This window comes from Lycorma delicatula, chromosome 4, assembly GCF_047948215.1.
Source record: "Lycorma delicatula isolate Av1 chromosome 4, ASM4794821v1, whole genome shotgun sequence".
Taxonomy (NCBI): domain Eukaryota; kingdom Metazoa; phylum Arthropoda; class Insecta; order Hemiptera; family Fulgoridae; genus Lycorma; species Lycorma delicatula.
Window position 1 is genome coordinate 11,525,145 of NC_134458.1, and position 17,716 is coordinate 11,542,860.

At 29.1% G+C, this 17,716-nt stretch overlaps 1 protein-coding gene across 1 annotated transcript in view; it reads right to left on the bottom strand.

Annotated features, from left to right (window-relative positions):
* Ephrin (ephrin) overlaps positions 1-15,859 on the bottom strand; it is a 406,907-nt gene extending 391,048 nt beyond the window's left edge. Inside the window, exon 1 of the mRNA XM_075362300.1 lies at positions 15,361-15,859. Coding sequence (XP_075218415.1) covers positions 15,361-15,575 — 215 coding nt within the window. The 5' untranslated portion in view covers positions 15,576-15,859. The remainder of the gene's footprint in view (positions 1-15,360) is intronic.
* Positions 15,860-17,716: the final 1,857 nt, after the last annotated feature.

Consider the following 17,716-nt stretch of genomic DNA (forward strand, 5'->3'; position numbering starts at 1 on the left):
TTTATTAATTTTTAAAGAGGTTAATTAAGTAACTAATAATAATAATAATAATAACCTCCTCTATGAATCATGAGACCTTGCCGTTGGTGAGGGGGCTTGAGTACTCGGTGATACAGAGTGGTTGGACCGAAGGTGCAACCATATCGGAGAGGTATCTGTTGAGAGCTAGACTAAGGAATGATTCCTGAAAGAGGGCAGCAGCTCTTTCAGTAGTTGTTAGGGGCGTGAGTCAGGACGACTTAAATGGCCATATCAACATCACTCAGTCCTCTGAGTACTGTGCAGCTGAAAGCAATGGAAAACTACAGCTGCTTTTTTCCAAGAAAATGTATCTCGCTGCATTTTCATATAGCAATGATGGCGGCGCCTTCCTTGGTAAAATATTCCGGAGGTAAACTAGTCCCCCGTTTGGGTCTCCGGATGGGGACTACTAGGGAAGGGGTCACCACAAAAAAAATAACATTCTACGAATCGGAGCGTGGAATGTTAGAAGTTTAAAAAAGGTTGGTAGGCTAGAAAATTTAAAAAAGGAAATGGATAGGTTAAATGTGGATGTAGTAGGAATTAGTGAGGTTCGGTGGAAACAGGAAGGCGACTTTTGGTCAGGTGATTTTAGAATAATTAACTCAGCTTCAAATACTGGGCAGGCAGGAGTAGGTTTTATAATGAACAAGAAGATAGGGAAGAGAGTAGAGTATTTCAAAACGCATAGCGATAGAATCATTGTAATAAGGATAAAATCAAAAGCTAAACCAACGATTGTTAACGTCTATATGCCTACAAGCGCCCATGATGATGATGATGAGGTAGAGTGTGTATACGAAGAGATTGATGAAGCAATTAAACACGTAAAAGAAGATGAAAATTTAATAATAGTTGGAGATTGGAATGCAAGCACTGGAAAAGGCAAGGAAGGAAATATTGTGGGTGAATACGGGCTGGGCAAAAGGAATGAAAATGGAGACAGACTTATAGAGTTTTGCACGAAGTATAATTTAGTAATTGCCAACACCCAATTTAAAAATCATAATAGAAGAATATACACTTGGAAAAAGCCAGGCGATACTGCAAGGTATCAGATAGATTATATCATGGTTAAGCAAAGATTTAGAAATCAACTCGTTGACTGCAAAACTTACCCTGGAGCAGACATTGATAGCGACCATAATTTGGTGATAATGAAATGTAGATTGGGGTTTAAAAACCTGAAGAAAAGGTGTCAGATGAATCGGTGGAATTTAGAGAAGGTTGAGGAAGAGGAGGTAAAGAAGATTTTTGAAGAGGACATCGCAAAAGGTCTGAGTAAAAAAGATAAGGTAGAAAATGTAGAAGAAGAATGGGAGAATGTTAAAAAGGAAATTCTTAAATCAGCAGAAACGAACCTAGGCGGAACAAAGAGTGTTAGAAAACCTTGGGTTTCAGACGATATATTGCAGCTGATGGATGAACGTAGAAAATATAAGGATGCTAGTGATGAAGAAAGTAAAAGGAACTATCGACAATTAAGAAATACTATAAACAGGAAGTACAAACTAGCGAAAGAAGAGTGGATTAAAGAAAAGTGTTGAGAAGTGGAAAGAGAAATGAGCATTGGTAAAATAGACAGAACATACAAGAAAGTTAAGGAAAATTTTGGGGTACATAAATTAAAATCTAATAATGTGTTAAACAAAGATGGTACACCGATTTATAATACGAAAGGTAAAGTCGATAGGTAGGTGGAATATATTGAAGAGTTATACAGAGGAAATTAATTAGAAAATGGTGTTATACAGGAAGAAGAGGAAGTTGAAGAGGATGAAATGGGAGAAACAATACTGAGATCTGAATTTAAGAGAGCATTAAAAGATTTAAAGGCAGAAAGGCTCCTGGAATAGACGGAATACCTGTAGAATTACTGCGCAGTGCAGGTGAGGAAGCGATTGAGAGATTATACAAACTGGTGTGTAATATTTATGAAAAAGGGGAAGTTCCGTCAGACTTCAAAAACAGTGTTATAGTCATGATACCAAAGAAAGCAGAGGCAGATAAATGTGAAGAATACAGAACAGTTAGTTTAACTAGTCATGCATCAAAAATCTTAACTAGAATTCTATACAGAAGAATTGGGAGGAGAGTGGAAGAAGTGTTAGGAGAAGACCAATTTGTTTTCAGGAAAAGTATAGGGAAAAGGGAAGCAATTTTAGGCCTCATATTAATAGTAGAAGGAAGCAAATATAGGCATTTATAGACCTAGAAAAGGCATTCGATAACGTAGACTGGAATAAAATGTTCAGCATTTAAAAAAAATTAGAGTTCAAATACAGAGATAGAAGAACAATTGCTAACATTTACAGGAACCAAACAGCAACAGTAATAATTGAAAAACATAAGAAAGAAGCCGTAATAAGAAAGGGAGTCCGACAAGGATGTTCCCTATCCCCGTTACTTTTTAATCTTTACATGAAACTAGCAGTTAATGATGTTAAAGAACAATTTAGATTCGGAGTAACAGTACAAGGTGAAAAGATAAAGATGCTACGATTTGCTGATGGTATAGTAATTCTAGCCGAGAGTAAAAGGATTTAGAAGAAACAATGAATTGCATAGATGAAGTCCTACGCAAGAACTATCGTTTGAAAATAAACAAGAAAAAACAAAAGTAATGAAATGTATTAGAAATAACAAAGATGGACCACCGAATGTGAAAATAGGAGGAGAAAAGATTATGGAGGTAGAAGAATTTTGTTATTTGGCAAGTAGAATTACTAAAGATGGACGAAGCAGGAGCGATATAAAATAGCACAGGCGAAACGAGCCTTCAGTCAGAAGTATAATTTGTTTACATCAAAAATTAATTTAAACGTCAGGAAAAGATTTTTGAAAGTATATGTTTGGAGCGTCGCTTTATATGGAAGTGAAACTTGGACGATCGGAGTATCTGAGAAGAAAAGATTAGAAGCTTTTGAAATGTGGTGCTATAGGAGAATGTTAAAAATCAGATGGATGGACAAAGTGACAAATGAAGAGGTATTGCGGCAAATAGATGAAGAAAGAAGCATTTGAAAAAATATAGTTAAAAGAAGAGACAGACTTATAGGCCACATACTAAGGCATCGTGGAATAGTCGCTTTAATATTGGAAGGACAGGTAGAAGGAAAAAATTGTGTAGGCAGGCCACGTTTGGAATATGTAAAACAAATTGTTAAGGGGGGTATACCGAAATGAAACGACTAGCACTAGATAGGGAATCTTGGAGAGCTGCGTCAAACCAGTCAAATGACTGAAGACAAAAAAAAATATAATAATAATAAGATTATTTAACGAATAAATAAAATTAGTTAATTCGGTCGAGATTTTGTCCATTTCGGATCTTACGGTCACCTGTCGGGTTGCCGGATTTGATTACAAGTATTATTTTTTAATATTATAAAATAATTGCAATAATAAAATCTTTAAAAGCTGATGTTTTATAAGATTTAATAATACAACGATTGAAACGTAATTATACATTTTTCAGACCATACGGTTAATTAATTTAATTTTTGAGTGATTGTACGCTATTTTCATCAATATTTAAAAAATGGATAGAAATTTTTAAAAAAATGTGAAGAAATAACTGCGAATGACTAAATAAAATGTAAAAATTATTCCCTGTATATATAGTTAATAATATCAACAAAAATTAAAGTAATAATTAAATAAAAAATAGAGGATAATAAATACAGATATAAACCCGATATTGCCGAGCCTTCTTTATATACAAGTTAAGATACATGAGGGCTAAAAACGTCTTGCTAGTAACGAGAAAATTTACAAAACCCACTAAAATAAATTGAATAATCTACACAACCTTTAGTAGCATGTTGTATGTTATATTATATTTTAACGGATTACATAGAACTCCACGTTATTAAGGCGAAATTTTCGGCACTCGTAAAAGTTTAGGACATTCTAAATTATTTGTTGAAATCAGAAACGACACGCATCAATTTCCATACAGAAAAAAATTGTCGAAAAAATAACATGTAACGTTTCGGTGCGATCGTTTACTTCCCACACCGAGGTAAAATGAAGACGAATTTTTTCAGTGCCCGGCTGAATTGCACAATATAATTATTTTAAATTTACGCATAATAATGTCTATTATATCTACCACTACTATGTATTGAATAAATATTTTCCTTTCGCTAAGAAAATTAATTTTAAAAAAAATTCCCCTTTACTCACAGTTTACAAGCATTATTAATATTAATGACGATGGTATAAGTACTTCAGTTACGCAAGTATATATATATATATATATATATATATATATATTTATTTAGAGCATGTATTTAGATGTACTCTGTGGTAATCGTATTAAATTCTTTAGCCTGCTTATCCTTGTTGCCTTCTGTGATGTCCTAATAAGAGATTATAATAGAATACTTGTTACCCTTATTGTTTTAAAAAAGTTGCAGGTTTCACATAATTCATTCCTATTAACAAATCAATTACATTTCTTCCCATTTTTAGAATTTTTCCTGTTTAACATCTAGAAGAAATACTAGTGAAAATAGTGGTCTAAATTTAAGAACTTATTAAATTTTCTGTTGTTTTTAGGTATACCTTATTATTTAAAAATAATTTTTAAATTATTTTAAATATTTTAACACCTAAATATTTCAGTTTTCCCCTTATTCTACCTGATAATACATACTGGGTTGCTTAATTCTTTTATTGTTTTTAACAGCTTCAAAAGGAGGAAGTAATCAATACGTCCAATAATGTCTTGTCTGATGGAACCGCTAGATCGATTTTTACAAATATTTTATAGAATAATAAATCATAATTTCCGTTTACCCGATAGTAAAAAAAAAAAATCAGTAATTTTTTGTTAATGTAATTTTTATGTGCAAAATTAAATAATAATAACAGTACATATATATATATATATATATATATATATATATATATGTGTGTGTGTGTGTGTGTGTGTGTGTATGTGTGTGTGTTTAATTTTAGGCCTAAAGATTTTACCTAACAAAAGAACCACAAAGATTTCGAACGAAATAAAACATATGAATTCTTTAACATTTTGATTTTGTTAAGTTCTTTAAAATCAGTCGCGTAATAAACGTCGTACAGAAATCTTTTAGCACCGATATCAAAACAACAGAGAATTAATATTTAAAGAATGTTTACTTTGTTTTAATATTATTGAATAATTGTTACGCGCTAATTTTCTTTTTTCGTTACAAAAATGTTTCATCCGCTAAAAGAAAAAAAAATAAATGAATAAAGAATACATACAAAGAAAAAACACATCCAATATGATTGAAAATTTCTGTTTGAGCCGACATTAATAGTTTTTTTTATTCGATCTGAAATATAATTAACTAAACAACTGTTAAACTTTTAATTTTAATTTATGTTTTTCTTGTACTCGGACGTCTAAAAATGTTTGATAATTAATAAATTTATATCGATAAAATTTAATCGAGATCTTTTTTCTTCGGTAGGATTTGTATCTATATTACCGATTTATCCTGAAGAATTCATGACCGATTTATGTTACGATTGAACGAGGTTTTGCAAAAAAAATTGCAAAAAATTAACTTAATTCGTATTAGTACCGTAAATACGACTGCAAAAAATTTTATTTCTAAGCGAGATGACAACGAAAACGATTTATTAAATCGTCGTATATGATTTCCAGGTCATATTTGGCCCGGTTTACCAAGAATTGTATAGTCTAGATGACTTTAAACCGAACACGGAAAGCAAAAATATACGGAAAGAAAAACGTATTAATTACACCTCAAGTCCTATACGGGTTTGAATACCGCACTAATTTTAAGCAACGAATACTAACCGTACACGATAAAATTTGGTGAGTTTCGAAAAATCAAAATAAGCCTATCTATCAATAATATTAAAAAAAACTACAAAACTTTAGATTAAATAATTTTTTAGCTGCGAATAAATCTTTAAATTAGAACAGAATAAGAAATTACTAACACCATCAAATAAATTTTAACAATTTTTTTTTTTATGTAGAACCTTCTTTAGGAAAGACAGAAAGATATTACCACGAAAGTCGGTGGAGTGTTTGAAAATATAATTTAATTTATTATTTAAGATTATAATTACAGTATTATTTTTGTATGCATCAGTACATAACTACGAATATTTTTTTTAAAATTAAATATATTTTTAGATTAGAAAAACTGTTTAATTTTGTTTCTCAAATTTTATTTACTAGTAATAAGATTTAAAACTTCTTTTAAAAGCTTATTTTCCAAGACATTCGTTATTATAGAGTAACTTCCTTATTTACTAACTATGAATTAATTTTCTTCCGTACTACGACACTGCAAGCTAAATAATGAATGGGTATCCGAGCTTTTTTTGAGTAGAGTTAGTGATAACAGGAAATAAATTTTTATACTGTTATTTTATTGATTTTTTTGGTTCATTGTTAAGTCTTTAATAACATTTTATAATTGTTATCATATTTAACTGTTTTCATTCATCTAAATGTTACCTTTCATTAATTAATGTAAGAATTAAAGTAAGAAAATTCGTATTTTGCAAAACTTATATTTTTTTCATCGTTTATTTAAAAATATTACGTAATAAAGTCCCACGATCTGAAGCTATGACGTAAAAAAAATTTGTTTTTCGTTCAGTATTTTTAAAAAATTCATTAAATTTTGTCCACAAATTCACGAAAGACAAAGTGTCTTTGTCGTAATTTTTTCTGCTCGGGAGTCGCTTATCAACCTGAATGAATACTTTGTGAAAATTCATAGAACTCTGAGCGTACGAAGAAAATAAGTTCATATAAAAAGAACATTACAATACGGTTTTTAAATCCCATTTTGGAAAATTTGATGGATTTTCTTATTTTTGAATCAGAAATACGTTTAACTTAATAAGATAGCATTACCTTTGTCACATCGATCGCACATGTAATCACGCAAGTAGGAATTCACATTCAACTTTTCTATCTTACGTTTATTCTTTCTTCGCTTTGTAGAAAACGATGAAATTAATACCTCGTGCGTCGGATATTATAATGACATTTTTAAGAAATGCTATTACAACATTATAATATCAAATATTTGTTGGAGTGAATTCGTAAAGCACCGGAACGTTTGATTTTGCATTATAACAGACTGCAAGACTATGTCTGCAGTCGCAGGCGGCTGGCTATACGACAACGTTATGAAAGATGCACGTTCATTTCGATGCTTACATCGATAACAAGCATAACTATCTTTTACACGTCAAACGTTTAACTTTTTTGGTGAATTACATTTTTAGCGACTTGTTTTGTCGTCGTACGCCTACAGAAAACCACAAAAATGGACCGTTTTCATGCGGCCTAATTTTTATAATTTAGGTTATATTTTTATCGGCTTTAAGTTAAAACAAATTTTATCGGGAAAGACAACTTTTTTATTTCTTCCAAAAACCAGTACCAGAACGGCATTTCGATATCAGTGCACCTCCTCGATGTTTGTTATCGTCATAGATCAGTAAAATGAATATAGTTTTTTTAACAGTAAAACTTTCTATCGCGTTAAATAATATCGATCCGATATCGCGGATGTAAATCAGTCCTTTTACTTACAGGAAACACCATAGATTCCATTGGCTAAACTATATTTGGGCAGCTAGAAAAATAGTGGATTAATTTCATTTTTTTCTACTCGGAGTCAGCTATTGTAATAAATTTATAAACCTATCAGATGGATTTACAAGATATTTCAAAGATACTCAGTATCAAACAAATTCGATCGTATTTGTCAATACCGTGTTGTGCACAATTTTAAAGAAATTCCTTTAATTATTGTTATGTAACAATTCTTATACAAATTTTTTTTACTATAACTTTTGACGTTAAGGAGAACGAAAGGAGATAAATATATATATTTTTTAAGTTTTGGTACATTTGTAATAATAGGTTGTATAATTTTTCTGGTTGTAGAAAATATTTTGTCACTTTCTGCAGCGTGACCCTTCTTTCTTATGCATTCAATCGACCGGAGAATTCCGCTCGTCTAATTGCTATTAATAATTTACTATTATAATTATTTCATTTCTGTTACCGTTCATATTATCAATATTTTTTTATTTTATTTTCTTCTATTTGCAGTGTTTTTTATTGGTTTTTAATGTATCTCGTTACGCTAACGGTTACATATATTTTGATGCCGTAATTCATTCATCTATCGCACAGAAAAGTATTGAATAGCCGATTATCTTCATCAAAAATTAGTTTTCAAAAATAATTTTTATCTTTTATTTATATTATAAAAGAGTTATGTGGGAAAAATTACTATAAAACTAGCAATTAAATGCAAAATACCTAATGAAATAGAAAAAGTCATTAATAAAAATAAACAAATTAAAAAAAAAAAAAAACTGTATTAGCTTTACAAGATAAACTGAAATTAACTCTATATCTTGAAATTATTCTTTGTCACTGATTTAGTGCAAAAGGTAAGCAAAATCTTACGACATATCCACGACTATTCATAATTACTTCCATTTTTTTTAATACATCTTAAATAATTGTATTTAAACAAAAAGAATATTCGTGTTCGTAGAAACGTAATAAATATTAAATATGCATCAAAATTAATTTACTGATTGTACGATCACAACTAAAATAAAATATGAAGGATTTGCAAACAATAAATGAAGTAAACCTATGAATTTTATTTATTTTTAACTTAAAATATAATAATAATAAAACAGAATATTAAATGATTAAAACTTTATGAGTTAGATATTCTCTGAATTTAGAATTCAGAAATCTGTACTACATTAAAATTAAATATAAACAATAAATATCAATTTAATAATCGTTAACTTCAAAAATAAAAGATTTAAAAGAAAAATACTTTTTTAACTTTTTTTTGTTGAAAGAAGTCGATTTTATTATTTATCTAATTTTGAAGTTTTCAGTTTTTAAAAACCCTCCAAAAAAATTATAAACGCATTTTATTTCCTAATAACTGCTCAGTAGATAGTGATGATGTCGCAAAAAAATGAGAAGCAATGCTATTAATTATTAAGGTTATCGAAACAAAACTTAAAATAAATAAAAGAATTATTGAAAAGAAAAAGAGATTAATGAATAAATGAACAGTATTCGCATAAAATCACAAAATTTGAGAATTTATAAAATATTCATTTTATTTTTAATGAAAACGAAACATGCTTACAAAAAAATACCGTTCGAATGAAACAAAAAATGATAGAACTTTTTTTTATGCAAAGAAAACGATATTAAGTGTCTATGTCTAGGTCACTCTGGAATGTGGACATGTGTTGTTTACTTTAAACGGTTTCGTATGAGATTTGTTGAAGTTTTCATGAAAATACCTTTAATATCAAAATTATATCAGGTCATTTATCATTACGTTACGTTAATCTGATTTTAAGCAACGATTAAGAAAAATAAATGCAGCGATCAAATAATTATTTGTTTATAAAATCTTTCATATAAGTTATCTGGAAGAAATTTCAGAAGCTACATCTAAAATAATTAAATAAAATAAAATTATACGTATCGAATTGAGAACTTCCTCCTTTTGCTGAAATCGGTTAAAAAACATATTTATCGTGAATAAACAAAACTACAATAATATATTACATTTTCGTAATATGAAAGAATAAAGAAAACCTCGTTTTTAATGTTAAAAAAAACCATTAAATATTTAAAACTTCACTAACAAAATTTAAAATATTCACGACATGTAATATTAAATTTGAAAAAAATTGTAATTTTTTATTATAATCCTTTATACAAATTTCGACTGCTTTCCTTTACGCACAGCGAATTTTCATAACTATTGTTTATTAAAAATCCTTTGATTTTCAAGGTACGAAGTATTCATCTAATTAGAACAAATTTAACAGCACATCTTTTTCTATTTTATTTATTTAATTAATAAATAATTCAGTAAGTTCATATTAAACATATACTTGCCAATTATTTGATATTTTTTTCATGATAAAAGCTATTTAAACGATTAAAAGTTCCATTAACTTGGAATACGAAAATACAATTGATACATAAAATCGAGAATTCGTTTTTGCTAAAAACTATAAGCCTATAAATACTATCTTCTGAGTTCTTCATTAAATATCACTTCTATAAAATTATATTTTTATGTATGCATTCATTAATTCAGTCTGCTTTACCCCTTTTTCCATAATTTAATACACAAACACAAAATTATTTTTTTAATAAAAAAACAGAAAATTCTAAAACAATTTACGTAAATATTTATAAATGAATTTTTTATTAGAATAATTTTGTAAAACGTTCAGTTGAAGAAATCGATATCGACCAAATAGGTCAAGGCATATGAAACTATTTAAACTTGTATGATATAAAATTCACCGTGTTGTAGAAAATTATAGACGATAAAAGATATTTTTAATATTTCCTTCTGTAAGAAAAAATAACTAAAATTGTGTATGTCTTTGTTTTACGCTGAATAACAAAAACCTTATATTGTTCATTTGCAGCTTTCCTGACTTTAAATATATATATAAAACTATTTTATATTATTTTTCACTAAATCTGTGTTCATAATAACTTCAAATTAATTTAAACAAAATTTATATTGTTTGTTTTTTTTTTTTAAGAGGCTGAAGCTTAAAATTAAGTTTTACCGTAATTAATCGGAACAGTATTAAAAGAAAAGAATTTTAAAATTTCAGTTTTTTAATTATTAAATTAAGTAATAATATTTTGGATGAATAGTTAAAATTATTTCGAGAAAAAATCTGGTTGTAGAAAATGTTTACCGTTTTTATTTAAAAAAGCGAAAAAAGAATACATAAATTTTTAATGTTAATTTTTATTTAACTAATTGGAGGGAATAATATTTATTTATGTTATATCAACTAATAATGTAATTTGGAATTAATGTGATGTCATTATACATTCTCCAGACCAAACCAGGACGTTTAACATAGCAGGCTAACTTCTGTGCACCACGTCGTTGAAGAATCGTGCGTGTGTGTGCGCGCGCACGCGTATAGACTGGAGGAGTAAAAAAGAGATTAAGACGAGAACTGAAACAGCAAAAAAGAAAAACCGACTCAACAGGAACAGGATCTGAACCTGAAGAGGAAGAGATTGGTAATATGCTATGTTTGAAGTATACTTTTGTACGGTAATAAAACATAGACATATGTCTATGTTTTATTACCGTAGACATATGTCTATGTTTTATTACCGTATGTTGGGTATGTTTTACGTTTGTCTATGTTGTCCAAGGAAAAGGGAAAAAGATCTCAAGGCTTTTGAGTACAAGTCTGGAGGAGGATGGAGAACACAGAACAGATCGACAGAGTACGTAACTTAGAACTATTACGAAGAATAAATCAAGACAGAACAATATTGGCGATTATCAGAAGGAAGAAAGGAAACTGAATCTGCATATAATTACGGGAAAAGGAATAATAAATACAGTTTCATGAAGGCTCCGTTGAAGATGTAAAAAGAAGGGCCTGAAGTTAATAAATGAAATGAAAGGTCATGAAAATTATTATGATGTGACGAAAAGAAAAGCACGAGACAAAAATAAATGGAGACAACAGTGGTATCAGGGCTCTACCAACAGGCAGAATACCAAATGATGATTTTTTATATGTATATCTATGTATACGAATAAAAAATCAAAACAGAAAAATGTCATTTCACTAATTGTAAAAATATACCGTAATTGATGTTAGTTTGTAATAGTGTACTCGATTTCATGCTTAATGCCGGAAAAATTTATATTATATTGCACAGTGCAAAAGATAAACGTGTTTATATATATGACGATATAAAACTTTTAAAAGGAAAATTTTTAAATATTTACAATATGTATAGTATCACTGACGAATTTATTGTTTGATTACATCATACTTAACTTACGAACTGAGCAACTGTTTACATATATACAAAATGTAATCCCTTAATTAGTCTGTTCAATGACAAAGTAGTCCTGCATATATACAATTCCAGAACATTTTTAAGTAAATACGCGTTACTATATTTACTTGTTTATGTTTTTATTAAACTAATTTTCCGATAATTTTAATTTTGAAAGTATAATTAGATTAATCTTTTGATACTTTTTATTATAGATTAAAAATTAACTTCTACTTCAGTGAAAATTTCAAGAATTTTTTAATTTATAAATATATGTTGCTCGTCAAGTAATCATAAGAACTCATCTACTTTTATTCAAAGAAAAGGTTTTGTTAGTAAAAAAAAATAAAAATAAAAAATAAATTAATACTCTAAGATATGTTAACAATATTCTTTTTAATCCGTAACTAATGTTTCGATATATAAACAACCATTAATAAATAAATTATAAAGGAATTAATTAAAAATTAATACAAGTTAATGCAAAACACAAAAAATCTTTTAAATGGCACTTACGATCTACAACTAAAAAAAAAGCCTGCCTGTATTTTTAAAATATAACAAAACATATATAATTCAGCCATACATTTTGGTATTATGTTTATGGTATCTGATTTATGATATTTGGTATTTTTCTACTGATTAACAATTGAAATAATCATCTCATTATGAAAGTAAAATTGCTATAGATGATGTTCTTGTGCGTTTGGTTTTGCTATTTTATTAATAATTTTATACTAGAAAAAAAAAACATTATCATGTTTTCCGTAGAAAAGCTGTAATTATAAACTATTACAAAAAATAACAGTATATAATTTATTAATATATATATTACACACCGTTTATTTATTTAATAAAAGTTTATTTGGCAGCCATATCTTTTTTTTTAAATAAGTTTATTTAATTATATTATTATCATAATAAATAATACATTCATTTAAAACTAAATAATGCTGCGAATATAAATTATGTCTACGTTGTTAAACAGCCGTATAATATACGGTGCTGTTTTACGCGGAGCTATCGAAATATGCGGTAGTTTGGAACTATTTATTTACCTAATAAAGAATATTTAAATTACATAAAATTTACGCAATTTTTTTTTTACCCGAAAGTTTCAAAAATAATTTGCTATTAGTTTTTTATCTCTTAATACAATCGCACATATGTGCGTGAAAATACGTGTTTTTTTTTTTTTTTTTTACAATAAATATCAAAAAAATGTATACTTTTCAGAAGCGTAGGCTATGTGAAAATAAAATAAAAGTAGAACGTTAAAATAAATCAATTATCATAAGAAGATAATTACAATAAAAAAATATAGCGCTGTTAATCGGCCTGATATTCAGGTTTGAATAGTATAAACTTTAATTTAACGATACTTAAAAATATTCGCTAACTTATACCACTTGTGAAATTAAAACATAAAAACAGCAAGTACCACATCATTATATACGTTGCTGCATAAAAAATAAAACCTACTAATGTTTTTCCTACATTTATTTTTACGTTAACAAAATACTCTTCGATGATGTAAATTTTATAAAAATAAATTGTAAATACAACGAATTTCTTTGGAGATAGTTGGAAAAAAAATCTGCGATACCGACAGGTGTTACATTTTGTAATTACGATCGGTGGTTGGTATGAAATAACAATTCAAGTACGTAAAAAAAGAAGAGAATAACAAATAAATAGATAAAACAAATAATACAATGAAGTAATTTTTATGATAACAATTCTTTTTGGAAACAGATGATCAGCAAGTTTACTTGTGGGCCCTCGGACTGTATTAAATCACAAGTATTTTGGATACATTTTGCTATCCTATTCTAAAGAATAGTTATTTATTAATATCGTTGGGATTTTTAAACAACAATAAACTTGTATTTTAAAAGAAATAAATCGCGTAAAAATTATTGAATTAAATTTACATCTGTGTAAAAAATTAACACCTATAGTAATTTTTAAGACCAAAAATGTATTAGAATTTTCTTTTTGTATACAATGGTATCAAATTAATTAAAATTAGCGTATTAATTTAAACAAAATGAGTTAAAAAAAAAAAATGTAAAAAGTGTTATTTATATCAAATTTATTCTTTCTCATATTATTTTATATTTACACTATATCGATATCCTTTATTTGTCCTACATGACACAAATATAAATCATCACAATCGAAATTTAATTTCTTCACCCCGTAATTAAAAGTGGTATGTACTTAAATGGGTAAGATTTAAAAATATACCGATCAAAATTTATGTAATATTATGAAATAAAAGCATGACCTATCCTGTGTATATATTCCATCAACACGTAGCTAATACAGTATTATATATTTTGATATAACCTAAAATTTTAACTTTTACAGAGGTATTCGATTTGCTGCCACGTAAATATCGAGTTCATCGGCCAAGGATTCATCTTAGAAGTGCTTGCATCTTCCCCTTCTGTAACACGATCGACCAAACGAACCGCTGTGCTCGACGATCTCGATTCGATTTTAAACAAAGGTACGCCTTGAACGATCCGACAATTTTTGGTTTTCACACCTTATTATTAAATACGCATTTCCTATTCGATTAGTAAAGTAATATTTATAAAATAAGCATGATCTTCAGTAATACCCAACATAAAAAGTCCATATGTTTTCGTCTTTAAAACCATGTAATTAAACAGACTTGTTTTATTTGAATATAACTTGAACCCAAGCAGTGCTACCACTCGTACAAAATGAACAAAGGTGTCGATAGCCTGTGACAGTAAAAAAAACTTATATCGACTTAACGATGTCAAAAATCACCCACCGTTGATTGCAATTTATAATTTTTAACGCGTAATTAAATATAAACAAAATATGTAACGATGAAAAGCGGCAAGAGTTATTAAGATTTAATAAGAAAACAAATATGGCGCCACCGTCTTCATACCTTTCTACTTCGAAACAAGAAGCGCGTTATTTTTTGTTTACGTTAACCTGAAAATAATTAGCGATTGTTAAAAAAAAAACAAACAGAAGCAAGCCAGAGCCCTAAACGTTAACCCAGGGAAAATAAAGGCCGATTTTAATTTTGTTTTCGAAAAATAAAATGTTTAATATATGGCGGCACAAATAATAATGGTATGTAAATGGTCATTCGCGTCTGACAAATGTATACTTGTTTCCGGTTAGAAGACCTAAGTTGTGGGCTAAATATCAAAATAACAAGGTTAAAAATAAATATTTAAAATTTTCTATCCCGGCTAAGTTCATTGACGTATACCTAATTTTAATTTATTGTCATACTTGTTACATACGAAATTAAAGAGACAGGCGTTAATTAAACCATAATCGTTTGATAATTTGATTAACATACAAACTTTCGACAAGGTACTACGTTGAAAGGGATTTATTAATTTAAGCCTTACAGTAATAGTTTAATTGATATAATTTATATGATCACTTACATCGGATTAGTTGTGTTCCAGTGGACGTAAAACGACTTGGTACAATCACTGACAGTCGATAGAAGAACAGTTTCAAAACAAATCAACAACACTAATGTGAGGCAAGAAGTGACTTTGGCACACGGCAGTTGTAGTATCGGTCGTGTCGCTGGTACTAAAAATCTGGCGAATCCCCCAGTGGTCAAAGGAAAGCCTAACACATTTCCGAAGACCATGGCTACACCGAAAACCTAGTCGCACCAAAAGTGGATAACATTAAACTGAAGGCCGTGAAAGGTATAATACCCGATAGTGGAATTCATGTAAAGGCGATGGTCCCTCTATCGATCCCATCTTTACGACACATTTATAACTAGACGCGTCGGTGAAAAAAATACACCTCTCAATTATATTATATTTGAACACTTAATTAGCACCAAGCTTCACAGACAAATATCTGATGTGTCGCGGCAGGCAACCAGCACTGCGCATAAAATGTTATCACCAGCAGCAACCTCTCACGGAACAGTCACTCTTAATACTAGGATCGGCAGCACCACCACCATGCTGGGGAGACCGTGAACAATTCGGCAGGGATATTGGAGGCGAGTCTGCGGCTGAGGTAGCGAGTCTACGAGAATGGTGGGAGAAGAGCGATAGAGAGCGTGAAGTAGTGAGAGAAAGAACCGTAGACGGAGTTATAGAACGGGATAGATCGATGGAGTGGGAAAGTCGGTGGGGCGGCACGAAAAGCGAGAGCGATAGAATTAGAGAGATAGAAAGATAAAGCGAGGCACGGTGTGACGCTAGCGCTTTCAACCATATGTGAATAATGAACGCAACTAACCAGCAGCCTTAAGGGTAACACCCTTCTTCCCTTTTATTGTCAAATGAAAATAAAAATGATGAAATATCAGTTTACGGTTTGTTATCGGTAGTGTGATAGTCACTTCAAAACATAAATTAAAATAATATAAAGAAATTCGGTTTCTCTTATTCAATAAAACTACAAACCGAAAAACTAATAAAAATAATTAAATAGATATTAGGCGGTATCTTATGAAGAGGTTTTGAAATTTCCATTAAGCCCGATTAAAAGGATTAATTTTTTTTTTATTCTCCTTGATTAGGCGATATTAACTTACCCGGGAGCATACACTTAATGGAATACATTATAAAGTTACAAATATTGTTAAAAAAAGATAGTGAAAAGTACATTCTTAAAATCTATTAGCTTTGACAATATTGTAAATATCAATTTTGCGAAAAAAAACACTGTTTTCGTTATTTCTGTTTTACTGCGGTTAATTTTTTTTTATAAATTAAAGCGCAGGTATATTTAAGAAGTAATTTTGATTAGCTACTTAAAACGGTTATTCTTCTTCATCTCAAAAAATAAATCTACCGACTTTTAAGTCAAGATTTGAAAAGGTTTTTATTTCTGCAAGTTGTTAAAAAAAAGCACTTAAGAATTTATAGAACTTCAGTGACTTAAAACAGGATACCCTTCATAAAAGAATCTTTTCTAAAAAGTGGAAACCCTGTTTATTACACTTATACGGTAGGTCAGTGTAACATACGAACAGACGAGTGTCGAATTCTTTGATTCTAAATTATTTTTTGAACATGTTGCTAAGATCAGATGTAAGGTTTGGAAAAGTATTGAACTGTTTTCAGAATGCTTAGTCCATCTTACATCTCTATAGGTTATTAGACTGTGAAATCTTTAATATTTACACTACACAAAGACTAATTCTAACTGTCCTTTTGTACTTTATTCTCAGAGTTTTATTTTTCACGGGCTAATTTTGGATAGCTAAAAAGATGTGGTGGCCACAAAAAAAAAAAAAATAATTTTCTATAGAGCATAATTGTTAGGTATACTCGTAGATACAATAAATATAAATAAATCGTTCTGAATGTAATTTAAAAATATCAGAGAACTATAAATGAACTTACCAACTAAAGTTACCACGGGATTAGAAATTCAAAATTATTCCTAAAACCAACAATGTACGATAATATTAAAACCTCACCGCCTAACTTGTATATATATATATATATATATATATATATATATATATATATATATACACACACACATGCGCACGCGCGCGCGAGCACGCACACACACACACACACACACAAGTTAGGTTTTAGTTGTTTTTAACATAATTTTGATTTTGTTTAATTACTCGTATTTTTGAGAATCAAATTACGTAGTGTTTTTTGTGTTTGTTGTACTCTACATTGTAACCACATTTTTCCAATTGAATCCGAATTTAAAAAAGTGAAATTCCATTTCGACTTCTTTGTTTTGAATAATCCCGCGTCCCTTCGTTCTTACAGAATATGCTGATACGACTTTAGTGTTCGG